Source organism: Tasmannia lanceolata, unplaced genomic scaffold, assembly GCF_043159265.1.
Source record: "Tasmannia lanceolata isolate RefF3 unplaced genomic scaffold, GAP_Taslan_0.1 ptg000018l, whole genome shotgun sequence".
Taxonomy (NCBI): domain Eukaryota; kingdom Viridiplantae; phylum Streptophyta; class Magnoliopsida; order Canellales; family Winteraceae; genus Tasmannia; species Tasmannia lanceolata.
In genome coordinates, this window is record NW_027518695.1 from 50,622,558 (window position 1) to 50,641,738 (window position 19,181).

The 19,181-nt window shown below is 39.3% G+C and overlaps 1 protein-coding gene across 4 annotated transcripts in view; it reads right to left on the reverse strand.

Moving 5' to 3' along the window:
- The window catches only part of LOC143849891 (binding protein), a 129,107-nt gene that overhangs the window by 57,928 nt on the left and 51,998 nt on the right, over positions 1-19,181 (reverse strand). For all 4 annotated transcript variants that reach the window (XM_077359182.1, XM_077359181.1, XM_077359180.1 and 1 more), the window contains 4 exons: positions 12,903-13,230; positions 5,272-5,733; positions 4,664-4,822; positions 4,388-4,537 (listed from right to left, as the gene is read on the reverse strand). In XM_077359182.1, coding sequence (XP_077215297.1) covers positions 4,388-4,537; positions 4,664-4,822; positions 5,272-5,733; positions 12,903-13,230 — 1,099 coding nt within the window. The remainder of the gene's footprint in view (positions 1-4,387; positions 4,538-4,663; positions 4,823-5,271; positions 5,734-12,902; positions 13,231-19,181) is intronic.

Consider the following 19,181-nt stretch of genomic DNA (forward strand, 5'->3'; position numbering starts at 1 on the left):
CTCGTTGCAAAACGCAGAAGAGAGAGACTGAGTGAGGAAAGAGAAAAGAAAGAGTGAAGGAGAGGTGTGGAAGGCTAAAGGGAGGCTTGACTTTCTCTAACTTTTGTCATCATCAAACAAGTAAGTACCCTTATTACCTTCCTTGTCTTATAGTGTTTTCATAGTCCCAAAACGGACCAGATTTAGCACTGTTTTTATGTGTTTTTCTTGGTCCCAAAACGGACCAGATTTATACCCTGTTAATGTGAGCTTTATAGGTCCCAAAACGGACCGGATTTGTACCCTGTTGATATGTGTTCCCTTGGTCCCAAAAAGGACCAGATTTGGATACGGTTGGTCGTGTTTTTACGTATCAAAACTAGACAGATTTAAGGTCAGTTATATGCATTTTTTTATATATTAAAACTGGACAGATTTAAAGACCGTTATATACGTGTTTCTATGTATCAAAACCGGAAAGATTTAGAGTCAGATATATGCATGTTTTCGTGTTTTAAAACTGGACAGGTTCTATGTCATTCATATGCATATCTTATATACCAAAAACGGGACAGTAGTGTCTATGTTTGTATGTGATTGCGTCCCAAAAACAAGACAGCAGTGTTCTAGTCCTATGTTTGTATGTGATTGCATCCCAAAAACAAGACAGCAGTGTTCTATGTTTGTGTGCGTGTTTTATGCCCTCAAACAGGGCAGCAATGATGTTTTTCCGTGTGTGAGTTTTATGACCTCAAACAGGGCAGCAATGATGTTTTTCTGTGTGTGAATGTTTTTGTGTGCGTGTTTATGACCTCAAACAGGGCAGCAATGATGTTTTTCTCTGTGTGAGTATTTTTGTGTGCGTGTTTTATAACCTCAAACAGGGCAGCAATGATGTTTTTCTGTGCGTGAGTTTTATGCCCTCAAACAGGGAAGCACTCATGTGTTTCTGTGTGAGAGATTTATGCCCTCAAACAAGGCAGCAGTAGGCTTTTCTGTGCATGAGTTTCACGCCCCAGAAGAGGGCAGCAATAGTGTCCTTTATGTGTGTTCTTGCTGCCCAAAAACAGGGCAGCCATATAGTGTATTCATGATAGTGTTTTGGTGCCTAAACAGGGCAGCAAGAGTCTTCTTCGGGTATGTATCTTTCCTGTCCAAAGACAGGACAGCAATGGTATGTGTATGTGCATGGGTTTCGCCTAAGATAGGGCATCAACATAGTACGTGTACTTGTTTTTGAAAAATTATCATAAGAAAAATTGACACTGTTATGTTCTATCACCTGACTCCAGGACTATCACACTCCACTACCTATCAGGAGCCGTCCATTCTTCCTCATTCATAAGTTAAGGCAGGTGACAGTTAAACCTAACCTTGTATGGCTTTCAATAAGGGAAGTAAATGCAATAATATAGTTTATTGAACGATAACATGATATATGCTTAGATCTGATAAGAAGTTACACCACACTTACTTGTTGTACTTGTAGCATGAAATAAAAATCGGAAAACTGTTAGTTCTTTGAAAGGGATGTAATGTTGTAGCTGTCATGCGATAGTAGATTCTATTGCATAAAAAGAAATTGTTATTATGCCATGGACTCAAAAGGGAAAAAGGAACCATTACATGAACATTGTTAATGCGGTTGGTGATGGGAGGCCAACGAGCTAATCCCCAGATATTTAGACGTCAAGGGTGATAAGCAATAACCCTTGTCGATGCGGAATCTTCTGGAGACTAAAAGTCCTGAGACGACAGGATCTGTCGTAACAAGCACTCACGGAACCGACCATGCAGGCAAAGGTAACAAGCTAGGGGAGTTGGATTACCTTGGGTAGCCATCCTATACTTCATACGTATTATTTAGCATTTATTTACATTTATTGTTACGCTTACTTCCTTCCTATACACTTGGATTTATGTCACTTTGTAGACTAGCTATGATGTTCACTGCATATTATTGTTTCATTTAGTAAACTATATTGCTGCTTTATGCATTTATTGTTCTCGATACTTGTTTGGGTCACTGAATGACCCTGCTAGATCGTTGGATCTAATGTTGCCACATACCTCTCAGGTTTCGCAACAATGGACGATGAAAGCAATGTAGGTGGGGAGATCAAGAAAAAAAGTGTGCAGGTTAGAGTGCAAGAGTAGTGGATTTTTGACATGTCTATGTCGGTTGCTCCGTCTCATCTTGTTTATTATTATTGACATTGTTATAGAAAACCTTTGGATTTTAATGTTAGTAGCTTTTATCCCTTATATATATAAGTGTATACTTCAAAAAGAAATATGTTCTATATGAGTTGTATTTAATTTCTGTCTTTGGTAGCGATTCGGAATTTGGGATTTGAAAAAAAATGTCCAAAAAAAAGCCGGGTCATTATAGTAGAAAAGTGTTAGTGTTTCGTCCATTTCGTTCAGCGTTTCGTTCGAAACTTTTCGTTCCGCTATGGTGAGGGAATATTTTTTTAGTAGTTAAAAATATGAAAAAACTAAAAAAAAAACAAAAATGGTTACAAAAATTTAAGAAACAATTAAATGAACAAAATATCTAAAAGATTCAACATTTACTTAAAGGAAAATCTTAAGTGTGTTGACTAGTGCCTGACAAGCATAAAAGTTTTTAGAGGCCAAATTATGAGATTTTTTTTTACCGGGCTTTTGGGATTTAATAATGTTTGGACATTATTGAATTCATGAATTTCTAAAATTAGAAAAATACCGTATTGTTTGGAAGTTATGTAAGTTAAGATTTTGACCCGACCCATTTTTTCAAATTTTGTACTAGAACTAGAAAGTTGACTTTTTATCCTTCTAGATTTTGGTTATGAAACTATTTTTAATAGATCCAAATAGGGGGTATTCCCTTATTTAAATCTTAAGTAAATTGAAAATAAAAATAGTAAAGACATTTACTAGAATGACTTTACATCTAAATATTAAGAAGATAGAGGGAGAAAAAAGGAGAACCAAAAAGAGGAAACAAGATGGAGATGAAGAAATACAAAAAATTGGGAATTCTGGACGAAACATGTAAATAGACCATAAAAATAGTAAAGACATTTACTTGAATGAGTTTACATGTAAATACTAAGAAGAAAGGAGGAAAAAGGAGAACCAAGAAGAGGACACAAGAGAAGATGAAGAAACCCAAAAAATGGGGAATTCCGAACGAAACATAGCATTCCGACTGTTTTGTCGGGAATTCCGGATTCTGACAGAATTCCGGCCAGAACGACCGAAACGGAATATATGGTCGTTCCGTTCCAGATTCCAGACCGGAACCAGAATTCCGGTACATTCTGGCCGGAACAGAACGGAATTTATAACTATGCTAAAGATAAACATATTCTGAATTTTTACATCACATCTGTATTACTTGGTAACCATGCATGTCCATTAGTGCAGGTGTAATAGTTTGCACAAAAGAAGCTGATCACTTCTCCAGTATTTATATATGAGTTAATCAAACTAGAACTGAACATTTGAAACCAATATCATCATTAAGACGTATCTAACTTAGAATTAGTTTGAGTTTACATTCAATTTGCTAAAATTCAACATTTGAGGTTTCTTCATTTTGAATAGTAGCTTGTTTACAACGGCTAAGCCCTCAAGCAGGTAAGATATTGAGGTAGACAAATCTATCAGAAAATGAAAGATTCTTAGAAAATCTAACATAGAGCCACCTCCATCTATTGATTAAAGAGAATTTCCAAAAAGAATAAGAAAAGGTTATTCATCATCAAATCTAACGCGTATTCTTACAATCCTTGACTGGCATCCTAAATTCCAAACCTCCATATTTTAAGAGATTTTTCAACGGGAATTAAGTAGCACATGCCTTTGATAATCAATGTGCCAGAAGTAGTAACATGAGAAGAACAGTTCCTTAACATCCAGTATTGGGTTGGGTTTCTTTTTACCATGCTAGTCGTTTTCTCGTATATCAGGTTGTTTATGAATTCCATAGTACTGACTAAAATAAAAAAGGAAAAAGGAAAAAAAGAAAAACAAAGCACTACCTTTTATGATACAAATTTCTCTGAAAAGAATACATAAATATGAGCGCATTTATTTTATATCTTCCAAGAACAATGGTAATATAACTATTTCGTGAAACATGTCATGTGCTAAATGATAAAAACCCCAACAAACCAACATGCAAAGAATCAGGAATATTTCATTTTGTGAATGTGCACCACATGTGACCGAGAAAAGATAAACAAAACCGCAAAAACCTTGGATAATAGTCTTAATAGACGAAGAATGAAAAAATTCTTCTAGTAACACACAAACTAAAATGTGAAAACATGATATGCTAAGCACTGGGATGGAATTATATAGGAAGCACTATCACCCACATTGAGATCATGTAACAAAAAATAAATTAAAAACATACCTTAGAGGCATCATTTCCAGTAAGAAGATATGTCAATGTTTGGAGAACATTTAGGACCAACTGCTCTCCAGTTCTCCCATCAAGGGTACCATTTAATAAAGAGACGATATGTAAAAAGCATTCCCCATCACGGAACAGATCCTGATAGTACTGAAAGGAAAAAAACATTTTCCTGGATATCAATCTATCTGTGACCAAATAAACATTTGGCTAACAAAAATTTACAAAATTAGTCCATATATCAATGAAGCACTATGTTATCATGGGAAAACATACCATTTGATCAATCAGAAGAATATCTCTCATCCCAACCAACAGATCAATTGATAATTCTGCAAAACTAATCTCTCTTTCCTTCACACGAGTAAATGTTTCCAAATACTTGGAGCATAACTGCAACATTGCTACTTGATCTTCCTCAGAAGACGGAGGTAGCTGTGAATAATGGTTGATGGGAAAAAAATCTTAATTATGAGTCTTTACCAGTACCATGGCTACAAAAATAAATTAAAGATGGACAAAAAAATGGGCATGATAGAAAATGGTTTTAAATTTTGGCTGAAATAACGAAATTTCAGCAAAAAATTCGGATTTCGGTTGGGACAGAAACCGAAACCACCAAAATCCAAAATTTCATCCATAGTCCAAAATTTCAGCCGAAATTTTGGTAATTTCGGCCGAAATTTTCAGGGAAATGTAATTTTTAGAATTGTTTTTTCCAAAATTTTGGCTGAAATTACAGAAATTTAATTTCAGCGGTAATTTTGGCACATTAATGAAATTTCCTTTTTTTACCGAATTTCGGCCAAAATTTCAGTATTTCAGCTAAATTTTTGGTTTCGTCTAGGTCCAAAACCGAAATTTTAAACCTTGTGATAGAATACCTTCATCAAGCCAAGAATATGCTCCAGCACATGCCTCCGCAACTTCTCCTCCCAGAACAGATCAAACAAGCAATCGATACATTTGGAATTATGCAAAACCAAACTTTTTGCATCATCAGCGATAGAGAGATATTCAGTAAAGAGCTCCATGGAGTCTTCCAAGCATCTAACCCAATTTTTGGAAAACTCTGTTGAGTTATCCATCTGTAACTTATCTGGAAAAACTCCGGCATATGAATCACTCTCAGTCGGAGGGATTAAGTTTCCAAACCTTCGGAGTTCTTGGGCTTGAATGCTAGCCACTTTGAGAACCCGAGCATTAGCATCCAGTGCCTTGAAGGAAGCAACTGTCTGTTCACCAGCAAGCTGTAAGATTCGTTGCAGGCTCTTTGCAAGAACGCTAGCAATCTCGGGCTGACAAGCAGATTGTTCAAGTGCATCTAACAGAACAGAGCATTCTAGCTGCCATTACAACCATAGAGAATTAAAAATTAGAAATTTTCCTCAAATAATTATTGAAGTTGCGAAAAAAACCCAATAGCAATATGCAATAACAATGGCACAGCAAAACGAAAGAACCAAACACAAGCAAACGCACAAAGACACAAAGATTTATGTGGTTCAGTAAAGCCTACATTCACAGCAGAGGCGACGAGAAAAACCAATAAAGATATAGGAGATTACAAGAAAAGACCAGTATTTCTCACCAAAACCCCAAGAAACCCTAGTACACCCTTCCCCCCTTTTTGAGCTCTCAAAAAGGGCCAAAATCACTTAAAACAGGCCGGGCTGAATAAACGGACAAAAAGCATACAATATTTCGGACCCCAACTGGCTTTTAATTCAAGACACCCAACTCAACAAAATTCAATGTTAATGAAACACCCAAAAAACATGCTACAAAGATTACATGGAAAACCAAATTCCTTGGAAGTATCACAAAAGACAAAAGGAAATGAAGAAGAGGAGGATGAGTAAGCCCAGACAGACCAACCTTTGGCCCCTGACTATAAATACACATAGTTAAGGTTTACATGCTAATTTTTTGTCCTAACTATTTGTTAAAAAATATTCAGTAAAGATGTAAGATTTCGGGAATAGGGAATAGAAAAAAGAAGGAAACAAATAAGTTTACAAAGTAGGGGAAAGGCCCAGGGGGCTCAAAATTTGTTAAGATCTATGATTTGTGGACACTGACACGAGTATTTCATGTTGACACAGACATGGAGTGTCGGACACGGCAAAACCCCAAAATTTAGAAACGAGGACACGGCTAAAATACAAACTATATGTAATCATGATTTGTGGATACAGATTCGTGTGTTGGGTTTTGACACGGATACGAGTTGTCTAACATGGTCATATCTAAAACCTAGAAATTCTGACACGTGCATACATATTTTATTTAAAAAATTGACAAATATATTCCTAAGAACAAAAATACAATGGGGACCAGTAGTTCCAGTGGATGTACATAGTATGAATTACCCAGGAGCATTCTCCCAAGTGAAAAAGAAAATCCATTCCTTCTAGAATTAAACACTAAACAAAATTATACAGCACAAGAGCTTCCCCTGGAAGCCCGGTCCTTCATAGTGGATGGTCGCAGCAGGTGCAATTCCTATCGCTATAGATTATCTTCTTCTAAGCACTCCCAAAGATCTTCAAGTAGAAAGGCCAATTTGCTCTACGGTTTAGCCAACATCGGAGTATAGAACCATTATCGACAGTCTAAGGATCCGTAAAAAAAAAGAGGATCTCTAACTTTTGAGAGCGTTAAGTTCCCTCCTATCTCTTCCTGAGGTTTTTCTTTTTTTTAGCGCAGAGTTTCTTTTTCTATATCTATAAACATTTTCTTTGTTTCTTCAATACATTCCCGATATCCTATTCCCAAATGATCTCTCAATTTAGTCATTTTTTAGAACTCCTCAGAGGATACACTTTCCTCTAAATCAGATGAAATTCCTCTTTCCTCTTCTGAAGTCCCATCCCCAAGAGTCTCCGTCTCCCCTACTGATATGTGCTCCCCCCTCTCAATGCAGGATTTAATTTTCCCTCTGAGTTCCACTTCCATTAAGTCTCTCGCCGCCTTGGATTCTTCATCCGAAGGTATTATCTCCTTCTCCTTTCCCCTTTCTCCTGCCTGATTAGCCTCCGGCCAACCCTTATTTTCCTGCCAATGCTTTTCATGTTGATGATTGGGCGGGGGAACACTGCCTTCCTTCACCAAAGCCAGCAGTTCTGAAGGCCTGTCTTCAAAAGCCACGGCATCCTGCCTAAGTTTTGAGAGCTGGAATTGCTTGAATTCTTTGCAATTTCACTTTACGGCAACCAAAGCATACAGACGTGCGTGAGAGAGAGAGAGAGAGAGAGAATATAGGGATAGATTTGAGGGAGATATGCGAAAAAGGAAAGAGAAAACCGCAAAATCGGTTTGCGCAAGGGTAGAGAGAGAGAGAGAGAGGGTTTCACGGCTTGGATTTTACGGGACTGCGCGAGAGAGAGGAGAGATTTTACGGGTTGTGTTACGAAAAAAAAGGAAAATAGAATCTGTTTTGCCCAAATGTGCAAGAGAGAGGATGGGAGAAATTTTACAGATTTGTGGTGAGGTGGATGGGGATTGTACACAACAGAGAAATGGAGAGATTGATGAGAGATTTTAGGGATTTCCGAGAGAGAAAATAGGATAGGATAGTTTTACGGGGGAACAGAAAACGAGAGAGAGAGAGAGAGAGAGAGAGAGAGAGAGAGAGAGAGAGAGAATGGCGTGAGATAAGCATGGGATAGCTCTTCTTCTTTCTTCTTTCCCTGGATTTTTGCTCTGATACCATGTTAGGAATGGAGGTAGGGTGAGAAGAGACAAAGAAGAAGCATAGCGAGATGGAGAGTCTCCACTAGGGAGCTCCTCATGTATATTATGAATATATAGGCCCTAAATAGGGCAACAAAGTACAAAGACAACAATACCCCCTACACTACATGTAATGCCTAAACTACCCTTAAATGTTATTCAACAAAAATGACATCATATTCAAGGTCGTGCCTTTGACTATACACCATGGCTACTATTCCGGCATGTGCCTTCATGACGCTTCATTTTTAGCTTGTATACTATTTTGCAAGCTACTATGTTTCTATCTACCGGTCTTGCCACTATTCCAATTTATCTGATAGGAAGAAGATTTGTAGGTTTTTGGATGGACAACCTCGCCTCTTTTCTAGTTAGGTTTTTGGATGGACAACCTCCCCTCTTTTCTAGTTATCTCTAACCCCGTTTCATCCCCGTTACCATTTTGTTTTATGCAAGATTTCAACAAGAAGCACCCCTCACCTACTTCAATCTTACCTCAAAAGATTTCCAACAGCTCGAGCGCTGCAACACCAGCCCAGGTCTTAGCTGTGTTGCTATTGATTCAGCGAGGTTCTACTCGAAAACAAGATAGCTCTGTGTTGCTGCATGCAAACATACCCCAGAGAGTCTCTATTCCAACCACAAGCCCCTAGTTTTTAGGCAATCACAACAGCCCCAAACATCCCTAAATCCCACCACCTACCCCCTACGATTCCTCCCTCCCTTCAGCAGCACGACCACCACCTTCCTTTCACAAAAAACAGTCACGAAAATCCCTGGAACTATAGCCGATTATACTACGCAAAGTTCATCCGATATCTTCATCAAATATCGAACGCAAAACCCCACTACAACCCCTTTTTGCTGCATGGTTTTACACAAACCTAGCAACCTAGTTTCCCTTTAATTTCTAACAAAGAAGACCCACAGACACATTTGAATTGTCAGCTGATCACCTGCCCAAACTAGAACTTCTTAGCCCTGCAAACAAATTTTCAGCCCTCACCCTTCCTTGAAACAAGCCGTAAGAACCTTGTAGTGTTAACCAATTAAACCCTTCCAAGATTTCCTTTCCTTGTACCTTACCAACCAAACTACGCCTCAACCACCAATTCCTGAATTCTATAACCCAAGAATTCCCTTGATCTTTCTTAACTACTTGAAAACAACTTCAAGATCGCATACTTGTTAACCGAAAAACACCTCATCTTGATTCCTTTTAACCACCTAAGCAAGTTCTTGAAAACCAACCAACAACTTTCATTTCTCCCTAACCTTAACATCCCTACCACCTTAATTACAGCCATATGATTCCCTATACAACCTCCTTCCCTTCCTTTAGTTTAAATGACTTGAATTTTATAGTGTAATGGCCTTTTTCAATAAAGCCACGAAACTTTTCCAACAAATCCAAGTTCCCTTTCTACCATTCCAACTATGCATTTCCAAGACTTTCATGGCCTTTTTACTTCCCATTTCATCCATTAACACTTTTAGGTAATACCTAGATAGTACCTGTCAATATAGCTTCCGCTATGAACATCGTGCATCAGGTATCGAAAGCTCTTGTTAGAGTTAGTGCCCTAGAAGTCAGTACATTTCATATATCTTGTCACATTAATATCAATAAAAGTTTAATTTCATGACATCTAATGGGTAATATATGATTAAATATGTTTGATGTGGTTGTTATTCGTCACATATTCATCCTTAGGTAGCAAAGTAGGAATACAATGCTCAAGGATTCATCCTATGGAGTAGGTAGATATGGTATCCCAGTTCTTTGCAGACCTTAAAGGTTCCTGGTTGGAGTCGAGATTGGACATCTCCTCCTGTACACAACCAGCACCAGTCTTGCTTACATACATGTGTCGTGGAGTGGCTTATCTCAGTCAGTTGGGTAGTGGACCCTAAGCAAGAAGAGTGGGTGAAACGATAGGATCGCACACTGAAGAGGATCAAACTAGAATAGCTTGTGGACAAAAGTTAGCAAGGCTATTCTACCAGACGAGACCCTTTACATGTCCTTAGACCTGAGGGGTCATATTGGTCTGTGGGACCGACCTAGATTCTTGGTCTAACTAACCATGGTCCTTCTATGGGTCGTCAGAGGGTAGTACTGGAATCTTGGACAAACCCACAAGGCTAATAGGGATACCCGACATGGAATTATCCGCCCCGATTTAAGGGGATATCATCTACAGTTTCGGTCAGAGCAGTAGGCCCATAAAATAGCTTAGCCAACCGGATTTGATAAATGGTTTATTAAATGTTTTATTAACACATGTTTCTGAAATGATTTTGCAAATGCATTTGCAGGCGTTAACTGCTTGACTGGAAGGTATACCACGAGTGGGTCCAGGGGGTAGTAGTTGTTCACCCCCCGTAGGACTCAACTTGGTAGATGAGGAATAGAGAAAGGACTTGCACATATTAAATCTGATTAGAGGTACGATGATTTGACAGTCATCTTCAGGGTTATGTCTTGATGGAGGCCACTGATCCAATGCGATTGTAGTCATTGACTACCGAGCAAAATCGTTGTGAGGCCCATGATTGGGTTCTGAAGGATCGGCCGTCGGATCCCTGAAATGATCCACTCATAAATCGAATGACCAATTTATATCCTTTCGATAAGGGTCCCTCATTTACTAGATTGCACGAACGGACTAGATTCGTCACATTTGATGCAAGAGAAAAGATTTATGTAGTTCCTTTGGTGTATACACACCGTAGGACGCATTGGAATACCCAAAGAGTTAATTGTTAACTTAGGAGTATTTTGGGAATTATAGAAAATATGAATGGAACTTTTATCCCATTGGATGGGAGGAAATAAGTTTATTTAATTAGAAAAATTAAATAACAAGTGTGTCTTTAGCTTATAGACTTGTTTTACTAAAACAATCATAACTTTCTGACCTTTTGGCCAAATTGATTGTGTAAGTACTCATTTCGAACAACTTTTAAAGGGCTACAATTTTGTAGTTTATGGATTTTCTAAATTTGTCCATATGATAGTCCAAAAATGAAGTCGAAGTTTGTCCAACAGCTTTGTAGCGGGAATGCACCTGTATCAGGGTGGGTCGCACATGCAAAAAACCCCAGCCCTAGCAAACCACGTTTTACCAAGGTTGGGAACATGCTCAATACTAGCAGGAAACCTCCATAGCTTTCCACTTTGTGTTGGTTTCCAATATTCAAAATCTACTTAACTAGTTTTCCCAACTTGAGTCAAATAGTGGGAGAAACATTAGGAATTTATTAAAGTAGGAAACCAACTCTATATAAACCGTCATAACAAGTTTCTGGAGGCTGAAAAAAATTAATGCTCCCTCCTTGGAGAAACATCCAAGACTATCTCTCTCTTCTCCTCTCAACTTCTCTCTCTTTATCTCCTAGTTTTTCAATTCTAATTCAAGTTGTCCGGAGAAAACCTATAGCTCAATCAAGAAAATTCAAATTCCCATCCAAAGATACTGATATATATATATATATATATATATATATATATATATATATATATATATATATGTTTGAATAAAAGTTCTTGAACTTCCCTTTGGGCAATTTGAAGGAATCCATCGGTTCAACTTACGGGCTATAGTGATCGGATCATTTGTGGCCGTTCGAGGAGTCGATCAAACAGATGCTGATATTAAGGTCAGTCACAAAGGTATTTTTCATGTCTAATATTACGGTCAGTCACAAAAGTATTTTCATGTCTTATATTTTTATTTGAATCACCATCAGATGATCTAGTCCTTAGGTTCTTGGGTTAACAGGCGAAATTGGTGAGATTTTTTTGTTTTACGCAATTTCTAGTTCCGTTGCGTGTAGCAATTTCTCCTGGGAGTGAAAACCCTTCCAACAACTCGAAAGCTCTACATAGTCACACTTCGTCATTTGGTAGCAGAGCGACCACGCTCCTTTTTCAGCATATGCACCACCTCGTGTTTGAAGTTACTAACAAATGGCTACATCTACCTTTTGGTTCGTATTTCCTAAAAATTAAGTCATTCTTAGAAAAAGACAATAAAGGGGGGAAATGTTAAGAACATGGTGGAAATATCATTTCCCTGTGTGTATACAACTTGTCACTTCCTACTTAAAATCTCTTATGTTATTTGTCTCTTTAGATTCATCATATTCTAGCTAATTTTTACAATAACCTCTAAGAAAATGGAAATAGATTCATTTTTGGAAACCTCTATCCCAAAGTTCCCCTGACTAGTTTGTACCCTTCATAAATCCCTAGAACAGGAAAATAACCGAACTTGGGTAGATGGCACACAATCATGAACCAAATCGAATATTGTCATTATTAAGAATGGAAGAGAAGAAATTGAAGCGAGCTACTCATGAACTCAAAAGCCACTCATAAATTATAAGAGAAGATCGTAATGGAATTCATTCATGACCATCCTTTTCCAATAGAGCTGGCGAAAAGATTTCAAGATTTCCTGAATCAATATGCATATCATAGAATAAAGGTCGAAAAGTGGTGTTTTGATATGAACAGTAACCCCTAAACAAGTATTTACCATGGTTACATCTTTACAGATATTATGAAGAACAATTCGTGTTAAAATGCATAAGGCTTTCAAATGCTTATCTTCAATTACAATGCTTAAATCACATTTTCAATATCCATTGCTAGAGTCTCTTTTTTTAACCGATGATTATATTCCTTTTAACCAATGATTATATAAAGTATACACAACGATTATATTGCCTATGTGATGCACAAAAGAAACATAAAGGTGAAGACAAGAGATACCAGGTTATGTTTATTCCCATTTAGTGTTGCAGCAAACTCCACGAAAGAAATTATCTCCATCTGAAGAATTCCGACTTCACTAGGCTTTACCAGACTCTGGGAAGATCTAGAGCTAGCAAATGGCTCATCGCCTTTTGGAGCGACTCCAGTATATGTGCTGATGTCTCCAGAAAATTCTTCTAAAGTTGGTCCAAAGTAGAAAAAGTTCTCCGAGAAAGTAAGTTCCCATATTCCCTCGTCACGAAATACTTCGAGTAATGCTGGTGAGGAAATAAGAACCTTTCGGAATGCATAAAGGATGTACTGTTGCAAAGTGTTGGCTAAAATCCTAAAGAAAAATTAATATAACATACATCAAGAAAGAAATTTATTATGGACATTAAGAAAATTAAGGGAGGAAAACCAGGGAAGGATATTTAATAGATATGGATGCCAACAGCTCACAAAGAGGAAATGAACTAGCATTACAGATACAATCTAAATCAAGGACTCTTGATTCCTCAGGTAAATGTAGACCATTATGAAATATTAATGGAAAAAATATGAAGGTCAAAGATCTATAAACTTACAGAACCAAAAAAATAGAAGATGCAGACATGAAAATCCTTGTATTCCAAAATGTACAGTTCAAAAATATAAATTCAGGATAGAGGATTTGATTCTACCCATTGGACTTATTATATATGAGCAGACAGAGGATACAGCTCCATATTATAGAGAGTATGACCATTATATCAAATACCACATAAAAACTGAGAATTTCAAAGATATCAAAATTTACAAAACCAGAAAATAAGCAATGCACCATTTCAAAAAAAGAAAATAAGCAATGCAAGTTGAAAATGCTTGTATTCTGAAATATAATGTTTAAAATGCCAATTCAGGGTACAGGATTTAATGGTAGTCGTTGGACCTCCTCCAATAAGAGCAAACAGCCAGGGTAGAGTTCTTTATATAGTAATGTCAGAAAACTTCAATAATTATAAAAAATGTCTCATCTAATTTCATGGAGATGAATGAAGCTTTTTTTGAAAGTTTTGAAACCTTGTTTCTCTGGCATCACTATATACCATCTGGCAGCTGAGCAGGTAGGAATCTTGAGAGCAAAAACCCACTAGTTATGCTGATAGAAGTGCTCTCTCTCTCTCTCTCTACCATCTGGCAGCTGACCAGGTAGGAATCTTGAGAGCAAAAACCCACTAGTTATGCTGATAGAAGTCTCTCTCTCTCTCTCTCTCTCTCTCTCTCTCTCTCTCTCTCTCTCTCTCTCTCTCTCTCTCTCTCTCTCTCTCTCATTTTTCCGTAAAACCCATTTTTGGGTTTACGGCATACGGCATATGTTTTTTTCTCCTTCGCGCATTTGCGCATCTAGGCAATCCCTAAAATCTATCTCCCCCCTAGAAAATCTCTCCCATATCCCTTGCTCTCTCTCCCCCTTGCGCAAACCCATTTTGGGTTTCGTTCTACTTCTTTTTTTGTATTTCCAACTCAATCTCTCGTCGTATTTCTCTCTCTCATCTTTTGCGCAACATCCCCAAATCCCTTATTTTCTCCTTTCTATATTTTTTTGGCATCTATGGCCTTTGTCTTTGTTTAGATCTATTCCCCAAAATCCTTTTTCCTTTCCCAAAACTCAACCCCAAATCCTTATTTTCTCTTTTTTGTATTTTTTGGTCCTTCTCACGATCTCGAAGGTGCACATAGTGTTTGATGAAATACCTAAGAGGGGTTCGGTGGCTTGAAAGTCTTCTTTTCATTGCAAGTTGAAGCCCTTCGACCTCAACTTGAGGTGGAGTGTTGTCATGTTGTCTTGGTATTGTCTTCTTTGTTGTCTTTTCTTGTCTTGTTGTCCCTGGGCTCATGTAGTCTCGCTCGAGGGGGACTGTGTTATGTTCTCCATCCTTCCTTCTGTTTCCTTCTCTAGTTGATGTATTTCACCATTCTTCGGTAATTCGTAGTTTATTGAGATTGTCATTAGGCTATATTTGCGGTGGACTGTTAGGTGGTTGTTGGTGACATGGTTGATCTTCATTCAGTGATTGGTTGGTGTGCTGGATATTTGGGTGTTGGCTGGCTCATGGTGATTGTTTGGATTGTTGGTCGCGTGTTGGTGATGGGCATGTTGGTGTTCGTAGTGTTTTGACGCTTGATGTGCCTATCGATGTGTGTTTCGCAGTTTTATTGATGATTTGTGTTACTGATACTAAGGGGTGCCTTTTCTCGTATGTTGTTACTCGTGATTCGGCGGGTTTGTGTTTCGATTATACTTGTGGTGACCTGAAGTTGTATTGTTGGCTATTTAGTTGTTCCTTCCTTATTGTTTTCCACCGTCTCTCCCATTCAGTAATTCCTTATGGAGCCCACTGACACCTCTTCGCCGTCGATGGCGTCCTTGAAAACTGGTGTGATTTCTTCCTGTGCCATTAGTTCTTCTACTAATTACTCGCATGCGGAAGCCCCTCTTCAGATGACTTTGATTCGACTGGATGGAAAGAATTATCCTCCATGGAGGAGATCCATTCATACTTATCTCCTTGGTCGTGGCAAAGTACGTTTTCTGGAGCATCCTCCTCCCACCAAGGATCCCTCCTTTGAGAAATGGGAATAGGAGGATGCTATAGTCAGATCTTTTCTTTGGAGTTGTATGGATTCTCAAGTGGCACCGAATATGATGTTTCTTGACTCTTCTAAGGAAGTTTGAGAGTATGCTGCAACCTTGTATTCTGGTGCTAATAATGTCACGAATGTGCGACCGGTTCTTTGACTGGCTAGGATTCAAGCGTGATGACATGTCTCTTTCAGATCATTTTAGCTCTTTGTCAGCAGTTAGATTTACTCATGCCCTATACTGTCAATCCTGTTGAGCTGGCGTGCCGACAGGAGGAGATGCACGTTGTTCGATATCTTGATTCTTTATGGTCGGATTTCCTACAGTTCCGCCAGCAGATTTTTGGTTTTGGTAGCTTATCATCGCTTCAGGAGACATTTTCTCGAGTTCAGCGTATGAGAGCTCATCCGACAACAAAAAATATTCTTGATAACTCTGCCCTTGTTACCTCTTATGGTAGTGATCGTGGTCGAGGATCTGGCCATGTTGGTCGTGGAGGTTGGGGTCGTGGTTGCGGTTAAGATGTTATTGGACGAGGCTGTGGTCGAGACTCCTCGAGTGGTCGTGGACATGGATCTCGCTTTTGTACCCACTGTAGGTTTGAGGACCACAGCATTGATTATTGTTATGACTTACATCTAGAGCTTCGTCCTTCACGACCTACTACTTCTGTTGCTACATCTGGTGGCTTTGGATCTGATGTTGCTACTCCTGAAAATTTGCCTCCTGCCACTTTGCCGACTGTTGATCAGATGGTAGTCAATCGTGCTAAATATGACGACCTCATCCGCCTGCATGATAAAGGCAAGCAACCTGCTGCCACCTTTGCCTAGCCAGGTAGCTCATCTTGTTTCGGTTCTCTTCCATCCTCTGAATCATGGCTCATTGCTTCAGGGACATCCCATCATATGACTGGTAATTTTCGACTTCTTTCTTCTTTCCAGTCAGCACCGCCTAGTACGCCTCGTACTGTTACATTAGTAGATGGGACGACATCACCTGTCTCAGGGTTGGTGCGGTGTCCATCTCTAATGGTCTTTTACTATCATATGTTCTTTATGTTCCTTCCTTCCCAGTTAGTCTATTATCTATGCGTCACTTAACACAATCTTTGATGTGCTCTGTTTCATTCTTTCCTTCTTATTGCACTCTACAGGATCTGGAGATTGGGACGAGGATGGATTGGGTCTGTGAGATAAGTGGCTTATACTACCTTGATTCCATTCCTACTGGCACTGCACTTCGTACCTTTGGAGACGCTTGTCAGTGGCATTGTCGTCTGGGTCATCATCCTGCGGACAAATTGCGGAAATCGCCCTTTATTAATAATTCTATCGAGTCCTTTTCATGTGAGTCATGTGAGTTGGGAAAGCACCATCGAGTGTCTTTTCCTTCTTGTGGTGGTAGATGGTCGTTTAAACCTTTTGAACTTATTCATTCAGATGTATGGGGTCCTGCACGAATAACTTCTTTATATGGTTATCGGTATTTTGTTATATTTGTTAATGACTTTTCTTGCACTACATGGTTATATCTTCTCAAGAAGAGTTCCAGTGTGTTTACTGCTTTTCATAGTTTTTATTTTGAAATTGAGAATCAATTTAAATGCTCTATCTCTTAATTGCGTACTGATAATGTCAAGGAGTATATTTCCAGTAGTACTGGTTTCGATCAATTTCTTGACTCTAGGGGCATTATTCATCAATCTTCGTGTGCTTAGTCTTCCCAACAAAATGGTGTTGCTGAGCGCAAGGTCAGATATCTTTTCGATATAACTCGCACCATCATGTCCCAAATGCAAGTACCGAAGGTCTATTTGGGTGATGCCATACTCACGGCATGTTTTTTAGGGAATCAACTGCCATCCTCTGTACTTTCTCGGGGGACCCCTTTCTTAGTCATTTATCCTCTGGGTAATCCTTTCCCGTTATTGCCTCGTGTGTTTGGATGTACTTGCTTTGTTCACAAGTTAGCCACGGGACAGGATAAATTAGACCCTCGTTCTAGCAACGAAGAAAGAAAAATACAATCAAGGAAGAAAAACACAAGACTCCTAAGGAAGGAGGGACGACCATTAGGGATTTTTTCAGAAGCCGCCGGATTCTCCCTCTGGTGGCTCCTGCCTTTGGTTTCCCCTTGGACTCTCTTACGTGCTCTTGCGGCTTTAATCTTGACCGTCTAGCGGGGCATTTCTTAAACTTTATTGAGTCTGGTTATCACGCCTTGGAAGTGTTCGAATCCCTGGGGATCTTTAATATTTGTTGTCGGTAGTCATTAAGCTTGTTTCGGCAAGGAGACAACCTGGTCAGATCCCATTCGGCTCCCCCAGATCTCACTCTGGATCTCTGGGAAGCATTGAGGATAGGGGTACTAAAGTGAGAAGATTGGATTTGGGGGCCAAACGAGCACCTGGCCGTAGAGCTTCTGAGTTTAAACGACGTGTGCCATCGAATGGCAGCGATTAGATGTGTGCGAAGTGCCATTATAAAAACTTTGGCTTGCGCAATGTCTGTCGGAAATGCTCAGGGCCTAAGAATAAGTTGGCTCCATCCATGGTATGGAGACCTAAAGATGGTCCCCCTCAGGTCTCTGTTCATGACGACCTTCCTACACTTGATATCCCAATTAGCCTGGTGGAGGAAAGGAAAAGGAATCTTAAGAGCTGCCTCATTGGGAGCTTGAAGTCTGGATCCTGGTTGTTGGAAGATGTTTGGGAGTGGGCTAGAAAATGTTGGAGTCTTCCCGATCTGCAATTACTTTATTCCATCAACTCAGTGGACATCTTGTTTTGCTTTGATAAGGAGTCCCAGGCCACTTCTATTCTCAGGCATGGAGGTGACTCCCTGGGGGATACTTCTCTTCTCTTCAGCCTTGGTTCCCAGCATATAATACTGGTGCTAGAACCGTAAGGATCAGATTTTATGATATCCCTCTCCATGCTTGGTCCACGTCAACTGTGGAGATCCTAGGTCAACACCTGGGCCAGGTAATCCAGACCCACCTTTTTGGCAACCATGCCCATTGCATGGCTTTCGCTACGGCTCTGGTCATGACACCCCTTTGGAAAACCATCCCCTCCTTTATTAACCTAAGAATTGAGTCCAACATTTATTCAGTAGGAGTTAAGGTGATTTCCAAGGATAGTATTAATAACCTGGCGATGTCGGTAGTGGGGGAATCAAGCAGTAAAGGTCTCTCGGCTTCTTTTGAGGGCCCGGCATGCAAGCCTCCAGCAAGGAGTCGCCGGCGATGGTCGTCCCATCGCAAAGTCAACAGATACTAATCCCGAGGGTATTGACAGTGGCAGGGAGCCATTGGTGGGACCCTCTTTGAATTTTGAATTACCCAGATCCTCACCTGTTCCAGCAGACAGCATTTCGCCTAGATTGTCAGAGAATAGAATCGCTGTTGTGAGTGGGAAGTGGGGTCAACCTGGAGAAGGGGCGATGCTGAAATAATTAAATGTAGCAGCACGTGGCGAGAAAGGTAAGGCCCTTAGAAAAGATCTTGCTGACAATTGTACACTGAAGTCGGCAAAATAGAAAAATGCTTTAAAAGTAAAAAAATAGACTTTATAAGGAGAGTAAAAATACCAAGCAGAAGCATCTACGAATTGGGAAAAGTAAGATACCGCGTTAAGGCATTAATTCAAAGGCACGGTTGCTAGCTAC